This window comes from Ambystoma mexicanum, chromosome 12, assembly GCF_040938575.1.
Source record: "Ambystoma mexicanum isolate Mex_15411 chromosome 12, UKY_AmexF1_1, whole genome shotgun sequence".
Classification (NCBI taxonomy): domain Eukaryota; kingdom Metazoa; phylum Chordata; class Amphibia; order Caudata; family Ambystomatidae; genus Ambystoma; species Ambystoma mexicanum.
The window spans coordinates 614,063,954-614,084,897 of NC_090936.1; the positions used below are offsets into that span (position 1 = coordinate 614,063,954).

Sequence of the window (20,944 nt, forward strand, 5' to 3'; positions counted from 1 at the left end):
GGACACGAACACACAGAAACGAGTACCAGTCTCTTTTAAGACATAGGTGTATACTCAGCCGAAGCGATTCATTCACTTGATTGGCAGTAGAACATGTTTCTATTCTGCTACGGAGTAATAATCTACTTGTAGCGTTAGTCTCCTTTTATAGGAGCATAATTACTAGAATGCAAGCTGTTGTACATTTCATAAACAAAGCTAGCTGAACACCTTACGCCTAAAAAGGCGCTACTTGAGAGCTCTGCAAACTGGCTACTACCTACAAGATTTAAAGACACTCCAAAGGTGCCTGCAGGGTAGCCCCTGTTTATAATCATTCTTAAATCCCGAGCATGCACTTTGATGTTGTTCCTGGTGAGAATAAATCTGCATTTCAAAAGCAGTCAAACAGAAAGTCATCCTACAAATGAAATATACCTTGTTGAACCGTTCACTTATTTCATTTCATTTTTGTTTTCAGAATTCAGGTAAATATTTAGAAGCCGGTTGTGGGCAGTGTGGGGTTTGCCTTTATTTAGTATGCATATGTGCAGTTGACAAATGCAGTGCAAAACAAAAGAGGAACCGGATAATAACAAGCAAGTGCAACCCAGCACGAGTCTGCGTTGGGGGTACTCAGCACCACAGGCTCTCACTCCAGCTTTTGGTCCTAAGGAAACTCGTCTCTGCTTTAAGTAAAAAAAAAGTGCCCTGAATTTTGCACTATAGATGCCATGTAAATGTCAAAATCTGCGCTATAGCAAAACCCAGTAATCAGTGCTCCAGATAAGATTTTGAAGTGGGAGTATTTTACGCCCTATTTTTTTTAAGTTGGGAGTAAAATGATTTTTAAGGGAGTCAAAATCTAAGCCCAATTCCCAATGGGAGTATTTTATAACCAAATAAAATATATGTTTTAACTGGGAAACATACTTTTATTTTGTAATAATTATTTCATACACATTAAAAGATACATGTTTACTTCTTCCGATCAGGCAGTGATAATAGCAATTTCTTCCTGTGGTACTGCATGCACTACTGGTCCATATATGTGCATGGAGCTGTGTGAGTGAAAGCAGGGGCACATGGTCATATGTGTCTGTTTCCCATTTTTTGCTGGGAGTATTTGTACTCCCTATTTTTATTATTTGGGTGCCTATTTTAGTGATTAAAAGGGACTGATACATCCTCATCTGTAGGGCTGCTAGTAACATAATATAACACCCCACTGGTCAAAGTTACACTTTAACATTCATCTGCATGTTGCCGCAGAACACCCAAAACTACTAGTACAAGCCCGATAAGTTACATAAACACCCTCTATGGTCTCCTCAAGATGCTACTGCCAAGTATCAGATTTGCAAGGTGTGCTACATAGCTTTACTTAAGCCGTTATGCCTTATTACACTACATTTATGATGTGCTGCAAGTTTCCCGCATAGTATATAGCAGTGCCTGACAAAAGCTTAAAACGTATGCACAAAAATTTTAGCTTTGCCAATGCTGGTTTTAAAGAGGACTTCAGTGGCTTTGCCAATGCTGGTTTCTAACAGGATTTCAGTTGAGGAGACACAGAGTGCTTATAAATCGAGTGGCTGAAGGCAGGCCTGGTAAGACAGCCTGTTTACAACTCTAATTAAGTCATTAACTCTCAGAGGACTGCTTTGAAAAAACACTGGCAGGCACTTTGAATGTAAAGTCTGATGGAAAGGCTTGATTAAAGCGAGCTCAAAGAGTTGCCAAGAGGCGGTGCTTTGGGCAGGCAGAGGCAGGAATGGGTGGGAATGTCTCTAAGGATTAGCATGGTCATGGGCAGGCCATGGGTGCGCACATAACCAAACAACACCTATAGACTCTGGGCCTCATTACACGATAGGCGGTGGACCAAGGTGCTATCAGCACCTTGGTCCATGCCGGTAAAATACCGGCACCGCCTTGGAGGAAAGGGGAATTACCGCCCTATTCCAAAGTTGGCGGGGGGGTAATTCCCCCTTCCCCCATTGCCCTTCCCCATTCCCATTTTTTGCCCCATAGGGCATAATGGGAATGGGGAAGGTGCTAATTACGGTACCGCAAATTGCGGTACCGTAATTTGCAACCTGGTCCTTTTGCGGGTTGGTTTTTAACGCCTGCTAAAAAGCAGGCGTTAAAGTACCAACCCGCAAAGGGACCTTGTAGTAAGGCGGTAAGGGTTAACGGTCACCAGTACCATTATCGGTGACGGTTAACCCTTACTGCCTTCCGTGTAATGAGGCCCTCTGTGTCCCTCCTCATATGTCATTTCGGGCAGGGCCTCCTTTGGTTCCCAGTCTACCCTCTTCTTCCCTATCTGTACTTAAATGCAATGGTTTCAGTTTATAGGTGTCGCAAGTGACACCTAATAGCCCAAACTAAAAATGACCTTTAGGTTTTGCAAAAATACTTAAAGACTTAAAGCCACATAACAAAAGACACTGTGATAAAGCATCTGCTTAGGCATCCTGCTAATTTATATGTGGTGTGAAGACAATATTACATTCTGCATACATGTAAACCCTTCTTTGTAAGTGTAAAATAAGAACACAAAATGAAAATGTGAGACAGTTAAATGCTTTTGTCTTTAAATATAAGTAGGGCCCATAATTGGATATTTCACAGGAGCTTGATTTGATCTTTTTGATGCAAAATAGGTAATGTCCCCCTCAATCCTTATCACTGACCATTAACAAAGATCTAAAGCCTACTTCCTCGCCACAGAGTAACCTTCTTAACATACCTATAATCTGCCTGCTAACATTGTTACCCTGCCTCTAACATGCTTCTGCCCTTCACTTCCTCTGCCTCCACTCTAGCACTTCACCCATCATAGTTACATCCCGATCATAGCTGGTTGTGCCGCCTACCTGCACTTAAAACTGTCCAATCTTGGTTGTCCTTAATCTATGTATGTCCACTTACGTATTGTTTCTGGTGACTGTTCCATTTACTCTCCTCCACAACCAGGTTAGAATGTCCCTCAAACTCACCCCATTGTAAGATGTTCACTGCTTCCCGTCAAATTTGATTTCTTATCTATTTAAACAATGTGCCCAGAGTAGTGGGGGCATTACTGACTCAGGTAATGCCCCGGGGCCCATAGTTATAGGCAGCGTTTCGGGACAGAAAAAGAAAAAAAAAGAAATGACCAAGAGAATGGCCACTGGGAAAAGGAAAACAGAGTCTGTTTTCCCTTTCCATGGCGGCCATCGGGAGCGGACGTGCTGGGAACAGAAATGTTCCCAGCGCGTCCGTTCCAGAAAGAAGACAGCGAAGAAGGTAAGTGGGCTTGGGAGGGCGGAAGGGAGGGAGGGAGAAAAAAATAAATAAATAAAACGTACCTCGGTGACGATGGAAGCCTCCAGACGTGTAAAGGCGTGGAGTGGGAATGGCCCCGCTCCGAGTCTCCACACGGCTAGAGACTGCCATCGTCCCCCACTGGGGACAAAATAGCAAGAAGGTAAGTGGGGTGGGGAGGGCAGGGAGGAGGGAGGAAAGTGGAAGGAAAAAAAAAAGCCTTACTCAAGTCCCCGGCGGGGAGCGAAGGCAGCCTCTCAGCCGTGGGGAGGCTCGGAGCGGGGATGGCCCCGCTTTGAGCCTCCTCATTGGCTGAGGGGCTGCCATGCCCCCCGCCGGGAACAATGGCAGTGGAATCCCGACCGAGGGATTCCCGGCTGGGTAATGCATATGCGAGGGCCATTTAGAATGCTTGTTTCATTCTGATTGCTCCCTCGCCGGGTACTATTGTACGTTCTTTTGTAATCAAAAGAGCATTGTTCCTCCTGTACATGTAAATAAATAAATAGGTAAAGTGTTTAAATGCCCTACTGGGATCCCTGTGGACTTTGCTGCCTGAGCAGGCGTGCACAGTGTCTCTCGCAGGCATCCTTTAATCCCTGCCGTGGGAAGGGGGGCACTGCATTTTATTGCAGCCCTGACAATCCGAGAGGTTTTATTCTCTTAGCCGGAGAAGAGCATGAAAAAGGCAGGTCTGACGCAATGTTGCGTGCGCTTATGAACCTACAGTGTCAACACCTTCACTAACCCTAACACACAAGTCCTGCCTTTGAAGGGGACATAGGTGATCATGGTAACCACAACTGGTGAAAGAAGAGTATGGTGCTCCCACTACTGGTGCAAAGGGAACATGGCAACCTCTGCTGGTGCTAGGTGAGCATGCAACAGTCGCAGCTGCTGCAAAGGAGCATGGTACAAGCAGCGCTGGTGCAAGGAGAACACAGTGCAAATATCACTGGTTCAATGGGAGCATGAGGCGAGCTCGGTGGAAGCATCGCCTGTGTGGGCGACTTTTGCTGCTTCCACTAGTAGTGGAAGTTGAGCGCCATAACCATGGTCCAAGAAGAGTGTATTGGCCATTGGGGGGAGAAAGGCATTATGCTACTAATGAGGTCGCAATGACATGGACGCCTCACCAATTGGTTCACAGCTGAGCCTAATGTTCTCTACACCAAACTCAAACCATCCATTGCACGCGTCACCAGCATCCTCACACTAGACACTCCAACGTCCACTACACCACACTCCATCAATTACACCAGACTGCCAACAATCTTTACACACAGACACCAACAGTATTACACCACACCCCAGCGTGATTCATGTCAGATCCCAATTAACGATAATGTCAGGCCCCAACACCCGCTTACCCCAGATGCCAACAGCCACTACAGCAGCCCCCAACATCCTTTATGCAAGACCAGCAACAACCATTGCACCAGACCCCCAAATTCCTTAACGCAAAAGCCATCCTTCATTAAACAAAAAACCCAGAATCCTTTACAGCAGACCCCAAACACCTTCATTCATACCAGACCTCATCATTGATTATATCAACCCCCCAACATCCTTCACTAACATCATTTACACTAGGACCCCACCATTCATTACAGCAGACCCAGCGTTATTTACACTAGGACACCAGCATTAATTACAGCAGAACCAGCATTATTTACACTAGGACACCAGCATTAATTACAGCAGAACCAGCATTATTTACACTAGGACACCAGCATTAATTACAGCAGAACCAGCATTATTTAGACTAGGACCCCAGCATTTATCACAGCAGACCCAGCATTATTTAACTTGACTTAAAATCCTGACTGCCAAGTAAGCTACCACACTGTCTCAGCGTGAACTAATATCTCTGGTGCTTTGAAAGATGTGTTAGACGAGGCCATCACGACACCATCCGAGCATGGCCCTTACGTCCACCTGAGAGATACCAACCCTGGGAGGTGAAGAATACTAACCTTGGGCCGACCAGACAAATCAGAGGATACAAGACTGGAGCGCTCCAGACTGAGAAGAGGCGCTGTGTCATTGATATTCTGTGTGGCCCTGCGTTGAGTCATCCAGGCACTACATGCCATGCATCCAGAACCCACAGCGAAGGACATAATGTGCACGCTAGACATAGTGTTTGGAGCCACCGAGTCCATCGCACAGCTAATGGCCAAATGCTATGCCACCCGCCACCAACAGAGTGAGAGACTCTCAGATTAGCTTGCTAGGACCAAGACGATCCTTCAGCTGGCTTTACGATGGACGTGGATTGAGCTAAACATCCTGAACCCAGTCTGGCTGCAACAAGTAATGCACAGATAAAAATCACTGCTGCGATCGGACCCCAAACCACCACCCTTTCATGAACTGGTCCGGGATGTGTGTACTCTGGAAGGTGAGATGGAGGATGCAGTGTACAATCTACCTAGTCAACTGGTATCTCCACACTCTGCTCCGGAGTATGACCTGCGACATAAAGTGGAGGAGTTCCGCCAAACCATCCAGGTGATGAAACTGCAGAGGGTGCTGGTCAAGCCACCACCCATATTGACATCCAAGCCACCAGAGGTGGAAGAGGCTCTGCACGCCTTCCAAAGAGAGAGAACACCAGCTCTTCTGGCATGCTCAAGAGCCACAGCCACCCCAGGCATACCAATGGCATAGCGCACCGCTCCAGCCTTGGCAGTTCTGCCATAGGTGTGGGCAGGAGGGCCACACCTTCCATATGTGCCTGAACCCATCAGATTATATCCAAGTCGCATCAAGGGTCCAGGCCTTGAACACTCCAACACATGCAATGGTGGGACATGCCAGCGAGGGCCAGGAAATGGAGCTCCTTACTCCTCAATACTAGAACCATCCAAGAAACAAGAAGTCGTTGCCACCAGATGTGCCCAAGGCTGCAGTGACACCCCCAGTGGGCAAGTCATTTGGCAACCAGCATCCACCCAGACTGGCTATTCTACCTGAGAGGAGGATCATCTGTAGTCTTAACTACTAGCAAGCGCAGCACCCGAACATCATTGGGAATAGCTGTTGGGCTCATCGGACCACCAACCACTGTGACAATTGCCATCACTGAACGACAGGCACAAGCACTTCTGGATAGCGGCTCACAGGTGACCATCGTCTATGAGCCCTTTTACAGCAAATACCCGGCTCATATCCCATTGGAGCCCTTGGCTGGACTGAACCTTCTCATAGTGGGAGATTACACTTGCAAATATCTGCACTCCTATCAACACCCTGGCTCTGTCTGCAGCAGTCAGAGTGAAGATCCCACAACACTGGTGGTGATTGGAACTAATTCCTTGATGTTCGCCACACTGGCAGCATTATGTCGGGAGATGGCTGGACCACGATATGCCTGCATGTTGTCTATGCACTGCATGTGCCAACAGACATGCTTGCAGAGAGAGATCCAGTTCAGAGCTCCACCTAAGGGACCCACTGGAGATTTTCGTACCACCCAGTGAACAGCTCTCCCTGCACGCCAAGGCATTGTACACCAACCCTTGAGACATAGGTAAGGCCCATGGAGTGGAACACCGAATCCAGGAGTCTAATGACACTCCCTTTAGGGAAGGGTTGCACCACCTGGCATCAGGAGACGTGGAGGATGCACACCGCCATCTGGATGATCTTCTGCAGGTATTATCCAGGGGTCTAGGAGCCCCTACGCTTCTCCCATCATCATTGCCCGGAAGAAGAACAGGGATGTCTGGATGTGCATCAATTACTGTCGACTCAACACCCGCACTATTACGGACCAGTACACCATGCCCCAGGAGGACAAGTTGTTGGACTGCCTGACTGGGAGTAAGTGGTTTTTGGTCCTGGACTTGCAGAGTGGGCATCATCAGATCTTGATGCATCCGGTGGATCTAGAGAAGATGAGGTTCATCTGTCTGTTAGGATTTTACAGGTTCATCAGGATGCCTCAGGGGATCTCCAGGGCACCAGCGACTTTGGAGAGCCTTATGGAAATGACTGATAGGTACCTCCAGGAGGTTCATATCCCTATGTACCTGGATAACATCATTGTGTTTGGGGGGGACCCTTGAAGAACACAACAGGAGGCGCATGAAGGTGCTGAATCATTTGCGACAGAAAGGACTAAAGGTCAGTGTGGACAAGTGCCAGTTTTGCCAGACAAGCGGCAAGTACATCAGACACATCGTCTCAGCGGATGGCATCACTGTGGATCCGGCAAAGGTGGGTGCCCTCCTCACCTGCCCAAGACCTCAGACCCTCAAGGAATTGCAGAGTTTCCTGTGATTCTGTAACTACAACCAAAGGTTTGTCGTGGAATATGCCAACATCACCCAAACACGGACCTCACCAAAGGATACCCATCTTCCCAGATGAGTCGGAGGACTACCGTCAACTCTGCGGACCATCTATATCATACAAGGGAGCCCTTTGGTAAGTAGTGGACTGACTGATGCCAGCAAGCCTTTGAGGAGCTCAAATGGACCCTCACCACAGCACCAATCCTGACCTACACAGACCCTCAGTTGCCTTACATCTGGCATGTGGATGCGGGACTGGAGGTATTAGACGCTGTTTTCTACCAAGAGACCAGCTGTGAGATGCGACTGGTTGCTTTCACCAGTTGAGGCCTGCATGCAGCGGAGAAGAACTACACAGTCAACAAGTTGGAAGTTTTTAGATTGAAGTGGGCAGTTGCAGTGGGCAGTTGCAGAGAAGTTCCAGATTTACCTCTATGGTGCCATCTTCACGGTGAAGATGGACAATAACTCTCTAACGTATGTGTTGAAGTCTGTGAAGCTGGATGCTACCAGACACCAATGGCTTACTGCACTGTTCACATAAAATTTCAATTTACAATGGAGACCTGGGTACACTAACATCGATACTGATGCCCTCTCTCGAGGCCTCATGCTCAGCCGGATGATACAGCTGGATCAACTTCATGGAAGGAGTTGTCATCAGCGGGCATCAAACTATCTGCCAGGCTGCCAGTCAGCATGAGTCAGACAGGACCAGGGGCATGGATTGCTTGGGATCGTCAGCCGAGGCAGTACTCATTGTCTACTGTAACATCACAACTAGCTTAACCTGGCATCGCTCTGTTCCTGAAAGCCAAGACCACTGGAGCCGATGTATCCAGAGATGTCTCTCGTGAACAAGCTGTGATCCTGAAGGAGTGGAAGACGCTCATGCAGAAGGGTGGAATCCTGTACAAAGAAAGCAAAGTTGGAGACTGGCTACTACATTGCCTGGTGTTGCCACAGAGATTCTGCCAAACTGTATTGTATGCACTCCACGACGAGCACAGACATCTTGGCAGCGACAGAACCTTTGTGTTGGTTCGGTCAATTTTTTTCGGGCCAAGACTAGAAGCAGATATTGGGTATTATTACCAGCACTGTGCCAGGGATGTCACCAAGAAAATTGTGGCTTGTCCTGTAACCTATCTACGTCACCTGCAGAGTTCAGAGCCCATGGACCTCGTCTGCATAGAGGTTCTCAAGTTGGAAATAGATGGGCGAGGCGTACAGAACATGCCAGTGATGACAGACCACTGCACTCAGTACACGCAGGTGTTCCCCACTAAAGATCAGCATGCCACCACCATTGCCTGTGTGTTGTGGGTGAAATACTTTGTGTATTACGGTTGGCTGGCCAGGGTTCATTCTGAACAGGGACTGGATTTTGAATCGCCACTCAAAAAAGCAGATGCTGGAGCTGGTTGGCATCAAGAAGACCTGTACAATCCCATATCAGCCTCGGGGATGCCCAAATGGAAAGGTTTAATCAAATCCTCTTGGCAAAGCTGGGCACCATGAGGCCAGAGGAGAAGATCAGATGAGTCAGAATGTAGCCACCTTACCCATGTGTCACACTTACAACTGCAAAAAGAACAATGCCACTTCATTTACACTGTACTACTTGATGTTTGGAAGGGACGCCCGGCTGCCGATAGACCTGTGGTTTGGAGTGTCCCCAGATGGAAGAGGCAGCAAGAATGATGCCAGCTATGTAAAACAGCTCAAGCATCAACTGGAGCAGGCACATCAGCTCACCCAGGCTGCAGCAGAGAAGACAACAGAGGGAAACAAACACTACTATGACGACAAGGTCCAGTTTCATGCACTTCAACCTGACGATTGTGTGCTGATCTGCAGGCTGGGAAAGAGAGGATGCAACAAGCTATGTGACAAGTGGGACTCTCAACCCTTCATCATTGAGCATCAGCTGGGAGAGGTACCTGTCTACCGACTACGAGAGTAGGAACGGCCAAGGAACATCATGACCGTGCACTGGAACTGCCTGCTCCCAGTTGGGGATGAGGTTGAGCAGACACCTGAAGTGATCGCAGAAGAATTGGCCAAGGGGTCGATAACAAGACAGTAGTGACTGCACTGAAAGGCCCAAAGAAGCTCCTTCTAAGGCTCAATCACCAGAAGCTTCTCAATCTATCGAGTCAACAAGACCAGCAGAAGGCCAGTCGGAAGCCAGTAAGGATGCTGAGAGTGATCAGTTTGGCATCTACACAGACCAATGGTTAAATCAGACACTAGTGCTGGACCTTACACTCACTGATCCAGATTCCACTCCTAGGGAACCTGAACCCCATCTTGAGAGTGTTTCTGTTGTGTCTATTCCTGATCCTGTTTCAATCGTCCCAACTATGCTGCATGTGATAGAGGAACCCTTACCCATTCCTTCACTGGAAGATAGGGACCCTGACTCGGTATCGTGCCCAATGCTGGGTCAGGAGTACACCCTAGATAAGTCCTGGCTGCTCTCCATGAATTTAATGTATGATTCACTAGTGGTCCAGTGTGAGGTCCCCATTGCCTGTTCCTTACAGTCTGTCATTCCTCCTTCTCTAGAGCAGGTTCCTGGGAGTTAAATGGTGCTGTGGGGGGGTGCCCGAGATTCAGTGTACTAGGTGGCAACTGGTGGCTTGCCCTCCTAAATCATGACTTGATAAGTTCATAGAACAGCCCAACGATATCCTCAGTGCCGAGGATAGTTGAAAGGGGAGAGAATGTTACCCCCTTGCGGGGGAAAAAAAGCAAAAGGATCCCCAGCGCCTGAAGCTGCTTCGGGGATCCTTTTAATGGAAAAGGGAAACAAAATAGAGTAAAGGACCATAGCGCATGGTAGTGCGAGGAATCCTCTACTCTAAAAATGATGTCCACTGCTGGTGCGAGCAAAGCATTGTTGGGGTAACAGGCTTTCACCCCTCAACAAAAAGGGTTGTTAGGCACTCCTTTCCATCCCTTCACCACGTCACAGTGCAGCTCACTAGGGTTATCTTAAACCCATGTAAGCAAGGTTTGGAAACAAATAAGAGGCAGGTCAAATTGTTAACACAGAAGATGTACACTATGCACCCGCTTACACCTGTCTTCCAATAAGGTGCGTAGTATGATCCCCGCTACACTAGTATGACATGAAAAAGAACAATTTCTTAATAACCTTTTTCACATCAGGGTGCCAGGCTATTTCGATTTTACTATATTTGTTTTGAACACGTCATTAGCTTACCTTCTGTTATGAACAACATCACCTTTGCACACAGTCTATTCCTAATGGGTAGCTCTTAGCTCAGGTTTGGAAGCCCAAGAATTAACATTTTGGAGTCAGACCTGGGGTACAACATATAGAGATGTCTGGGCAAATAAGCCATGAAACTTGCTCTCAAGACCCTCTTGTGTATTCATTTATTATTATTCACATCTGCCTCGGAAACACAACCCAATTATCATAACCCTTAGGCACATCTGCCTCCTCTCTTTTGCAGAAGTAGGGTCCACCTAACAGTAGTTACATGCACCCAGGCTATCAGTTTTACCATCCGGCGTCCCCCGGTAAGCAGGTGAGTCCCTTGGAGGCCCCTGGCCCCAGTGAAATCTTGGGCCTTCGCCCTGTAGCCCCCAGGCCCCTGCGTGCTGCCTTGCAGCCCGGCTCCCTCCCCTGTGTTTCTCCGTCCAAAATCCTATCTCCCAGCCCTCCCCCACCCGTGATTGGTTGCCTGCACTCGGGCACTGAGGATTGTGCTTGCTGCACCGGGGGATCACGTCTTTACCATCCGGCGTCCCCCGGTGAGCAGGTGAGTCCCCTGGCGGCCCCTGGCCCCAGTGAAATCTTGGGCCTTCGCCCTGTAGCCCCCAGGCCCCCGCGTACTGCCTTGCAGCCCAGCTCCCTGCCCTGTGTTTCCCCGTCCCAAATCCCGCCTCTCAGCCCTCCCCCACCTGTGATTGGTTGCTTCCCTGGCCTTAAAGGTTCCTCCCAGGTCAGCCCTCTGCCTGTTGCAGCCCATTCAGCTAAGGGCCCCAAGGCAAAGGACGGTTCCAACAGAGACGTCTCCAAGAATTGTCAGCAGGTGCCCGCAGGGAAAACAAGGGAAGCCAACAGACACCAACAAAACTGTAAGTGTGGCATGTGTGGGGGGTAGAACAATCACTCTGCTCCAGAAAGCCACTGCCACTCTACCTTACCTTTCCATAACATTGACTGCCATAAAATTACAACATGCACACTAAAGAGATTAATGACCACCAACCGAAATACATTCTTGGCTGGACTATAAATGTAGCACTGCACTACACACTAACATACTGTCATGTTATGATATGTGGCATTTATATAGTGCTTTATATACCATTGGAAGATCTGCAAAGCCAATGTTAACTGACCTATAGAGAAAAGGCAAGATCAACCTGTGTCACCTCAGACAGGTGTAATAATCGTTAGCATGTGCCACATCTAGATGGAATTGTGAATGTTAGCATGTGCCACACTTAGTTGGAATCCTCAACCTGGCCTGCGTCGCATCTGGATAGAATTGTAAATGTTAGCATATGCACACATAGAGGGAATTCTTTAGCCTACCATGTGCCACATCTAGATAGAAAAGCAATTCAATGACTGATATATGACTCTCCTGCCTAGCCTGGACCTAGCGTGCAATCATGAATCAATAACCAACCCACTAAAAACTTCACTCCTCTGCATACACCTCTCATCCTCAACCTAGCCTGTGCCGCATCTGGATAGAATTGTAAATGTTAGCATGTGCACACATAGAGGGAACTCTTTAGCCTAGCATGCGCCACATCTAGATGGAATTGTGAATGTTAGCATGTGCACACATAGAGGGAACTCTTTAGCCTAGCATGCGCCACATCCAGATGGAATTGTGAAGGTTAGCATGTGCACACATAGAGGGACTTCTTTAGCCTAGCATTCGCCACATCTAGATGGAATTGTGAATGTTGCATGTGCCTCACTTAGTTGGAATCTTCAACCTAGCCTGCGTCGCATCTGGATAGAATTGTAAATGTTAGCATATGCACACATAGAGGGAATTCTTTAGCCTACCATGTGCCACATCTAGATAGAAAAGCAATTCAATGACTGATATATGACTCTCCTGCCTAGCCTGGACCTAGCGTGCAATCATGAATCAATAACCAACCCACTAAAAACTTCACTCCTCTGCATACACCTCTCATCCTCAACCTAGCCTGTGCCGCATCTGGATAGAATTGTAAAATGTTAGCATGTGCACACATAGAGGGAACTCTTTAGCCTAGCATGCGCCACATCTAGATGGAATTGTGAATGTTAGCATGTGCACACATAGAGGGAACTCTTTAGCCTAGCCTGCGCCACATCTAGATGGAATTGTGAAGGTTAGCATGTGCACACATAGAGGGACTTCTTTAGCCTAGCATGCGCCACATCTAGATGGAATTGTGAATGATAGCATATGCACACATAGAGGGAATTCTTTAGCCTACCATGTGCCACATCTAGATAGAAAAGCAATTCAATGACTGATATATGACTCTCCTGCCTAGCCTGGACCTAGCGTGCAATCATGAATCAATAACCAACCCACTAAAAACTTCACTCCTCTGCATACACCTCTCATCCTCAACCTAGCCTGTGCCGCATCTGGATAGAATTGTAAATGTTAGCATGTGCACACATAGAGGGAACTCTTTAGCCTAGCATGCGCCACATCTAGATGGAATTGTGAATGTTAGCATGTGCACACATAGAGGGAACTCTTTAGCCTAGCATGCGCCACATCTAGATGGAATTGTGAATGTTAGCATGTGCCTCACTTAGTTGGAATCCTCAACCTAGACTGCGTCGCATCTGGATAGAATTGTAAATGTTAGCATATGCACACATAGAGGGAATTCTTTAGCCTAGCATGCGCCACATCTAGATGGAATTGTGAATGATAGCATATGCACACATAGAGGGAATTCTTTAGCCTAGCATGCGCCACATCTAGATGGAATTGTGAATGATAGCATATGCACACATAGAGGGAATTCTTTAGCCTAGCATGCGCCACATCTAGATGGAATTGTGAATGATAGCATATGCACACATAGAGGGAATTCTTTAACCTAGCATGCGCTACATCTAGTTGGAATTGTGAATGATAGCATATGCACACATAGAGGGAATTCTTTAGCCTAGCATGCGCCACATCTAGATGGAATTGTGAATGATAGCATATGCACACATAGAGGGAATTCTTTAACCTAGCATGCGCTACATCTAGTTGGAATTGTGAATGATAGCATATGCACACATAGAGGGAATTCTTTAGCCTACCATGTGCCACATCTAGATAGAAAAGCAATTCAATGACTGATATATGACTCTCCTGCCTAGCCTGGACCTAGCGTGCAATCATGAATCAATAACCAACCCACTAAAAAACTTCACTCCTCTGCATACACCTCTCAAACCGAACCAAACACAACCACAAGCCTTAATGCAGCAAACCGCACAAACTTCAATACACTGCAACAACAAAACAAACCGCACAGAGACTTACACAACAGCACACAATGACTACCGACTGTAAAACACCCCAAGCCCAGCCAATGGACCCACCGGGCTGAGGCTGCAAACAGCACATCACTGCTCTCTTGCACTTCTTCAGCTCATTCCCACTAACTCACCCCCTCCCTTTTTCAGAGCCGCCAGAGCGCCAGGGGACCACTCCGGTGGTGACAGTGCGCGGTACAAATATCCTTTAACATTAACATAAAACATTCTTCCCTGCTGAATCCATGCTTCCTTGCGCTTGTAGCATCTCTTTCCAGCTTTCCCATGTTCATGCCTCCAGCAAACTACACACTGAATACCTCTGGCAGTGTGTCACAATTTGTAGTTGCAAGCATTCGTTTAGTTCGAGTAGCAGGACCGTATTTTAACACAAAGTTTTGCTTTTGTCAGTTGATTTTCAGATGAAATAGCGAGGTAAACCTTAAAAGCTTTGGGTAAGAAGAAAAGTTACATCACTTTTTTAGTTTACGTTTCTGGAAAGGCACATGCTGGCACTAAATAAAAGCACTCATGGGTAAAACGAATACACTAATGCAGAGTCACAAAGTACTTTCCTTAGGACCTCGATCAGAGGGTTCTAGTCAAAGGGATGAAAGAGTACCTGCATATTAATCTGATTTTGCAAATACCATTTAGTGCTAACCCTTGCTCTTTTTGTCCATTTAAGGGTGCCTGTTTATTGAGAGCATGTGAATCTTTTTGGCGTCCTGAGGAAGGTTTGCCCTCAAAATGAGTGGGCGTGGGAGCAGAAACTTCCAGCCTGATTCATGGAATAATTTGCATGAAAAACACAGATTTGCGCGCCTTTGTGCCCGAAAATCCCTTTTTGAATTATGGGGATTTTTGGCCAGAAAGGCGAGCAAATCTCCATTTTTCACGCAAATAATTCCATGAATCAGGCTATTAGTTCTTAAGTAGACAGCATTACTACACAAAATCATGAACCGTGTGGATTTAAAATGGAACACACCTTTATGGTTCTTGATTGTTGTATGTTATCATATGTAATACATGTATGGTCTAAAAAGTAGGCCTACTGGGACTGTGTTGGGCCGAAGGCAATTTTTGTCAGAAATATCAGTGTTATCTTTTGTTTTATGACCTTAATGCTTTTACATTCTTTGTCTTGTACACGCCGCCTCTTGTGCACTAGAATGTATGTTTTCTGTGCATTCTGTCCATTTTGTGAATAGATTTTTTGCCAGTCACGCTTTCACAATTCGCTTTGGAAATATCTGACTAAATGAACTGTATTCCGGTATTCAGCCATCACCAGAAGCAAGCTGCTAAGATTTGGTGGATGTTGTACGTATCAGTTGCACACAACCATTCGATAGTTTTATTCATATTTAGTATGTAGAGCAAAATACACGTGACATTTTTACTTCATAGTTCTGTTGGATTCCATAACACCTCCACTGAGGATGTTTGCCTGTTGGGGTTGTTTTTGGTATTGGTGTGTAACAATAGACCACTCCATGGACAGGCCTAGGCACACAAACTACTGAAGTGGTGATTTGGTGCAATATAAAAGCCTATTAGCACAACACAACACAACCAAATGTTGTGATCTATAGGTGCCCACATTTACTCCCTCACTAAAGCACTCACCTTCTCACTCAGTCAGTCAGTTGCCTATTCCCTCACTGATTCACTCAACCCTCAATGCGGGACACACCCATCCATCCCTCTCGTTCACTGACTCGGTCATGTATAACTCAGTCACCTAGCGTTTACTCTTGTATTCGCATAGTCACTGTCTCCCTGGGCCACTCACAAGACTAGGTACTTATTAACTCACATAGTTACTCATTAATTTCCTCACAACCTCAAGCAATGTCAGGCACATTAAACACTGATGGGAGTGGGTGAGGAAGTCTGCCTCAGCCAGTGGACAGGAGACAAGCTATTATTTCCCAGATTCACTAAGGAACAGTGCCATGCCCGTTGACAATGCATCAGGTTTCACAGGGGAGAGAGGGGTGAGGGGCTGAGGAAGGGGGGGTGAACTCAAGTGGCATTGGGCTCCACATGAGGAGGCAGGAGGGAGCGGCAGATGGGGGTTACTTCAATAATGGACTATGGAGAGCAGTGTCAGATTTAAGGCAAAAGGCCAGAGGGGCAAGATTGGCAGTGGGCAGCGGGTAGGTGGGATGTCAGGAGGAGCTTAGGTTGTGAGGAGTTCATGGCTGTCACAAGTGAAACAATGATGACTTTAGGGACAAATGTTGCATGTTTTTTAAGTTGTCTTTTTCTACTGTTGGAGTTGTTTGTTTTGGGGTGTGACTTAGGCTGGAAACAGCCTTGTCCCCTCACCAGATTTTACTGACTAAGTGATTTGCCCAGGATTACTCAATTCGTTCAAGTAGGGCATTTGCTCTGCCCTTCCAAAATCACACGCTTTCCCGTACCCCTTCAACATGCTTCTGCTCTCCCCTTCCATCTGCTCCTTCATCTCATTCCATAAGCCTCATCTCATACCTTTCACCTTACATGTGCTACTCTCTGCCATCCCTCTCACCTTCCATCCACTACTCTCTTCAACCTTCCATCCACTATCCCCTTCCCGCAAAGAGACCTATTGCCATAGCAAGACAAATAAAAAATGTACATCACAGAGCCCATTACAAATGAGAGGTGACTCCCAATTAATCATGCTCTAAGACTAAAAGGCATGTATCTTTTATCCAGCATCTATGCATAGAGCTTTAAAATACCAAGAGGAAAAGAGAAGCAAGAATACAAGTGTGACAACATCAATCTACTGATCTTCCCTTATCATCTGCTCTCTTCTTTCCATTCACTCTCCATTCACCTTTTACCCCAACACATTCCATCTGCTCCCCTTACCACAATTCCCATTTACCACCATTCCCACGCACCCGCACCATGTCTTCTTGGCCAGGCAGGGGAGGATCAAGGATGATTCCTCCTCTCCTCTCTGAGGGCTTACCAAGAGGGTCCCCTGCACTTATTCCGTCTCGGCTTCAGCGCCCTCCAACAATGCCCCTCCGGAATCTGTGGCTACTCCCAGCTGGCTGTGGTGGAAGGACCTAGTGTCTGGGCATCCTATTGTGAAGACAGACCCTACCTCCACAATACTGCAGCATGAATGGTGGATTATGTGGCTTAAAAATGAAATTTTGAAGCATAACATTATATTTGTTACTGCATTTTTATAGCACATGTTTAATTGGGTTCAGTGGGCGAGCGAGTGTTGGTATGCAGGAGAGAGACCTAGGGTGAAACGACAAAAGTAGAACCAATAACCTCACAGCGACATACAGATTCGGAAATAACATCTTATACTTTGCATGGTGAAAATGAAGGATAACTAGCATATGGAGCAATACTAGTCTGATAAACCATGAGTGAGGCTTTTTAGGAATAGCTTACACTGCATTTTGTTTTGAATTCCAAATTTCACAGAGGAGAGCACTTCCTTTTGCGCTTTTGGGAAAAGGGGCCTTCCATGCAATTTGAATTGTTTCCATCATGTAGTGGAAAAGTAAACAGTAAAATACAGGCAAAATTGCCTTTACACTTTTGTGGAAGGTTGATCCTTGAAAATTTCTTGGAACTCGCAAACCTATGACCCCACCTCCCTCCCTGTCAGCATCCCCCCAAGGATCAGTCCTCTGGACCTCTGCTCAGGAAGACTTTACTTATCCTTTGGTTTTCACTATCTCCTTTTTGCTGATGACATTTAAATATTGTTCTCCTTTCCCTCTTTCACCCCAGCCATGTAAAAACAGGATTATGAACGTCGTTGCAATGCGTCACTGGATGGATCTCCGCTACCACATGCTGATCTCTTCAAAAAAGGACATCCTCTTTTTTACCAGCTGCCAATTCCTCGCCTATCTCTCCTATCTTCTTCCCTCCTGACCTTGCACACTCACCAAAGGCTTGCAATCTTTGGGGTCTTCTTTCATAGTGACCTACAACAGTAACAATTCATCACTACGACTGCCTCTGCTGTTCGTATTAACCTCAACATTCTGAAAATGTGTCATTTTCTTAATAACCACTCTACAAAAACTCTAATCACTGCTCTTGTGCTCAACAAACTTGACTACTGCTCAAACCTACACCTTGGCCTTCCACTCTCCTCCATCTAGACAAAGTCCCCAGCTTTGCTACCCACACTCTCCAATCTACTCAGATCCTCCCCCACTTCTACCAACATGCTCGTTGGCTCTCCATGGACAACCACTTCAAGTTCCTTCTCCTAGTCTACAAAGCTATCAATGGTCTTGCTTCTCAGTACCTGCCTGCTTGTATATCGGTTTAATCACCATTGTGTTCCCTCCGATCCTCCTCTGCACTCAATCTCACAGTCCTATACCTTCCGTGTGCCTCCTCTCACTTCCGTTCTTTCTCCCTACTGACCCCTCTCCACTGGAACTCCCTCCCCATAACAATCAAAGCCAGCCCTACTGTGGATCTCTTGAAACCTCAGTTTAAAGCTCACTTACTTGCGAAAGCGGGAGCTTGCCCCGCTCTTTCCCCCACCCTCCCTACCTGACCCCACCACTGCCTCCAGTGACTCTTAATAATGTCATTTTGTATATTTAAATAGTATTCATTTATAGCACTTGCCCGCTTAGGTTAATGTTACCTTTGTAAATCACCTGCTTTCTTTTATATATTTTTTTCTGTTTGTTTTTTACACCTTCATAAACTTGCTCACAACTTGTTCTCATCTTTGTGCTATTATAGTCACCCTCCGTGGGAATGCCTCCACCAGCTGTAAATGTGTTATTGGAAGCAATTTCTGATCGAAATTGACACTGCGCATCTTCAAATAAATATAAATAGTTTCCCACTACGTGCCTGGAAAATTGTAAATACCTCCCACAATTCACGATTGAGGGAGCCAACTAAGACACATTCCTTTGGAATCAGCCTACTTTTACCAGCTGTGAAAGTCAGGTGAATTCCATAGTAATCCATTGCTTTTGCCAGAATGAAATACATGATGGCAGAACACCAAGCGGATGTGGCAGGCAGAACTGGAAGAGCAAGCACACCTGTTAAGTGCCCTCTGCTCTCTAACTTTGCATGCCAAATCATAAAAAATCTGACAGTAAACCTTTAGCGCCGATTTTTCATTTTGCATGACTTAGAAAACAGTCCCTATGATTGTAGATTTATTTCCCCTTCCGGAATGAAAGCCTACAAGTTCCAGCATGCAAATTGATGACTGCCTACAAACAAATCTCTTAAAGACACAAAGTGAAAAGAAATGCAGGACAAACAGATTCGACCTGGCCACAGGGCAATAAGGCAGAGCCCGAAGAACAGGTCCAACATTCAGTGCAGGCACATTTTTTGGGTGAAAGTAGGACAGTTCTCTTTGACAGAGTGGGTCACTTTGATGAGTTACTTTACTGTGTAACTAATAGTTTAGAGCAGTGTTAATGTACAAATATTACTTTACTTTATTACTTTAAATGTACCTTAAAACTGTTCCTTGGGTACTACTCAAACAGTCTGTCACAGGTGGAATGAATTGACATTTCTGACCATGGGCCATTTTTTTTTATTCGGGCCCGAGCCAATTGTATGCCCCAGTCTGACAAGGTCACTGTTTCACGCAGCTTTTGCTGCACCCTCATAGTTTCTAGTCATATTCTAAGAACCGAAAGCGCCACAGCATTGATCACTGCCAGGTACCTGTTACCGTACATAATAACTTCCTGTTGCAAATAGGCATGTTACAAAGATAAGTAAGACCTCACTGGAAAGCTGCATGCACCCCTGGCTGTGTGTCTTTGAGGTGAGAGAGGCTAAAACTGGGGGTGAGAGAGATGGATATTTGTATAGTGTCCGAGTCTAGTGTAAAGGTGTGTAAGGGAGTTTGCAAAGGGGTCTGTGTTGTTGGTGAATGCGAGCTGTAGAGAGGTTGCGTACTGGTTGTGCATGGGCCGGTGGAAACGTTTGTGTGTATGAAAGGGGTGTGTGTCTATGAAAGGGGTCCGAGAGGGGGTGGTGTATGTGTCTGAGCTTCACTGGAGGGATTTGTGAATGTGCCTTTCAAGAGGTCCGTTGAAGGATGTGTCTGTGTGCCTGTGAACAGGTCAGTGGAAGTGGGGGACGGGGGGGGGGGGTGCGTCCGTGGGGGGGCCTGGTGTGTGTGAATGTTGTCCGTGCAGGGGCTTGTGGACTATGGATGAGTTTGGGACTTACTTGTGCTTAGCCCCTTGGATGAGCTCGACGCCTGCCCTCTCCCGGAGTATCTGACGGGGCGTGCCGCTTCTCTCACTTTAAGTCGTGCTTTCTCCTGGACGTTGCGTCACGCGGAGCAGCAGACTGTGGTTGGCTTGGGACGCCCGGGGCGTCGTGCCAAGGCAGCGGCGCAAAGGGGAGGTGGAGAGCGTGCAGGGGGCGTGTAGTCCACGGAGTAAAACAAGTATCGAGAACAGTATACGAAGGCTGTTCCACAATGTCAGACTATGTGGGTCTCTCGTCTCTACTTCCCGTGCACACGCATGTTAGTGCCAAAATTAACAGCTAAAACGGATTTCAGTGTTGCTGCAGGGGAGCAACAGAAGTGTGCCCGGGCAGCTTGGCAGCGCCCGCACAGCAAGCTTTTTTGTTCATAGTGAGTAGACACATTCAGAAAGAACAGGCCCCATTGTTTGTTCATGTTGCGTGTTGCACTCTGTTTAATGGGTGTCAGATTATTTATTTATTGGGACCAAGGGGCAGGTTTTATAGCACTGTTGACATGTTTCTGACCACTCCTAAGCGCTCGGGTAAGCTTGGAAACAGTTTCTGTGAG

At 46.6% G+C, this 20,944-nt stretch overlaps 1 protein-coding gene across 1 annotated transcript in view; it reads right to left on the minus strand.

Annotated features, from left to right (window-relative positions):
- LOC138513900 (glutathione S-transferase P 1-like) overlaps positions 1-20,466 on the minus strand; it is a 151,452-nt gene extending 130,986 nt beyond the window's left edge. The window contains exon 1 of the mRNA XM_069629040.1: positions 20,350-20,466. Within this exon, the coding sequence (XP_069485141.1) occupies position 20,350 (1 nt within the window). The 5' untranslated portion in view covers positions 20,351-20,466. The remainder of the gene's footprint in view (positions 1-20,349) is intronic.
- Positions 20,467-20,944: the final 478 nt, after the last annotated feature.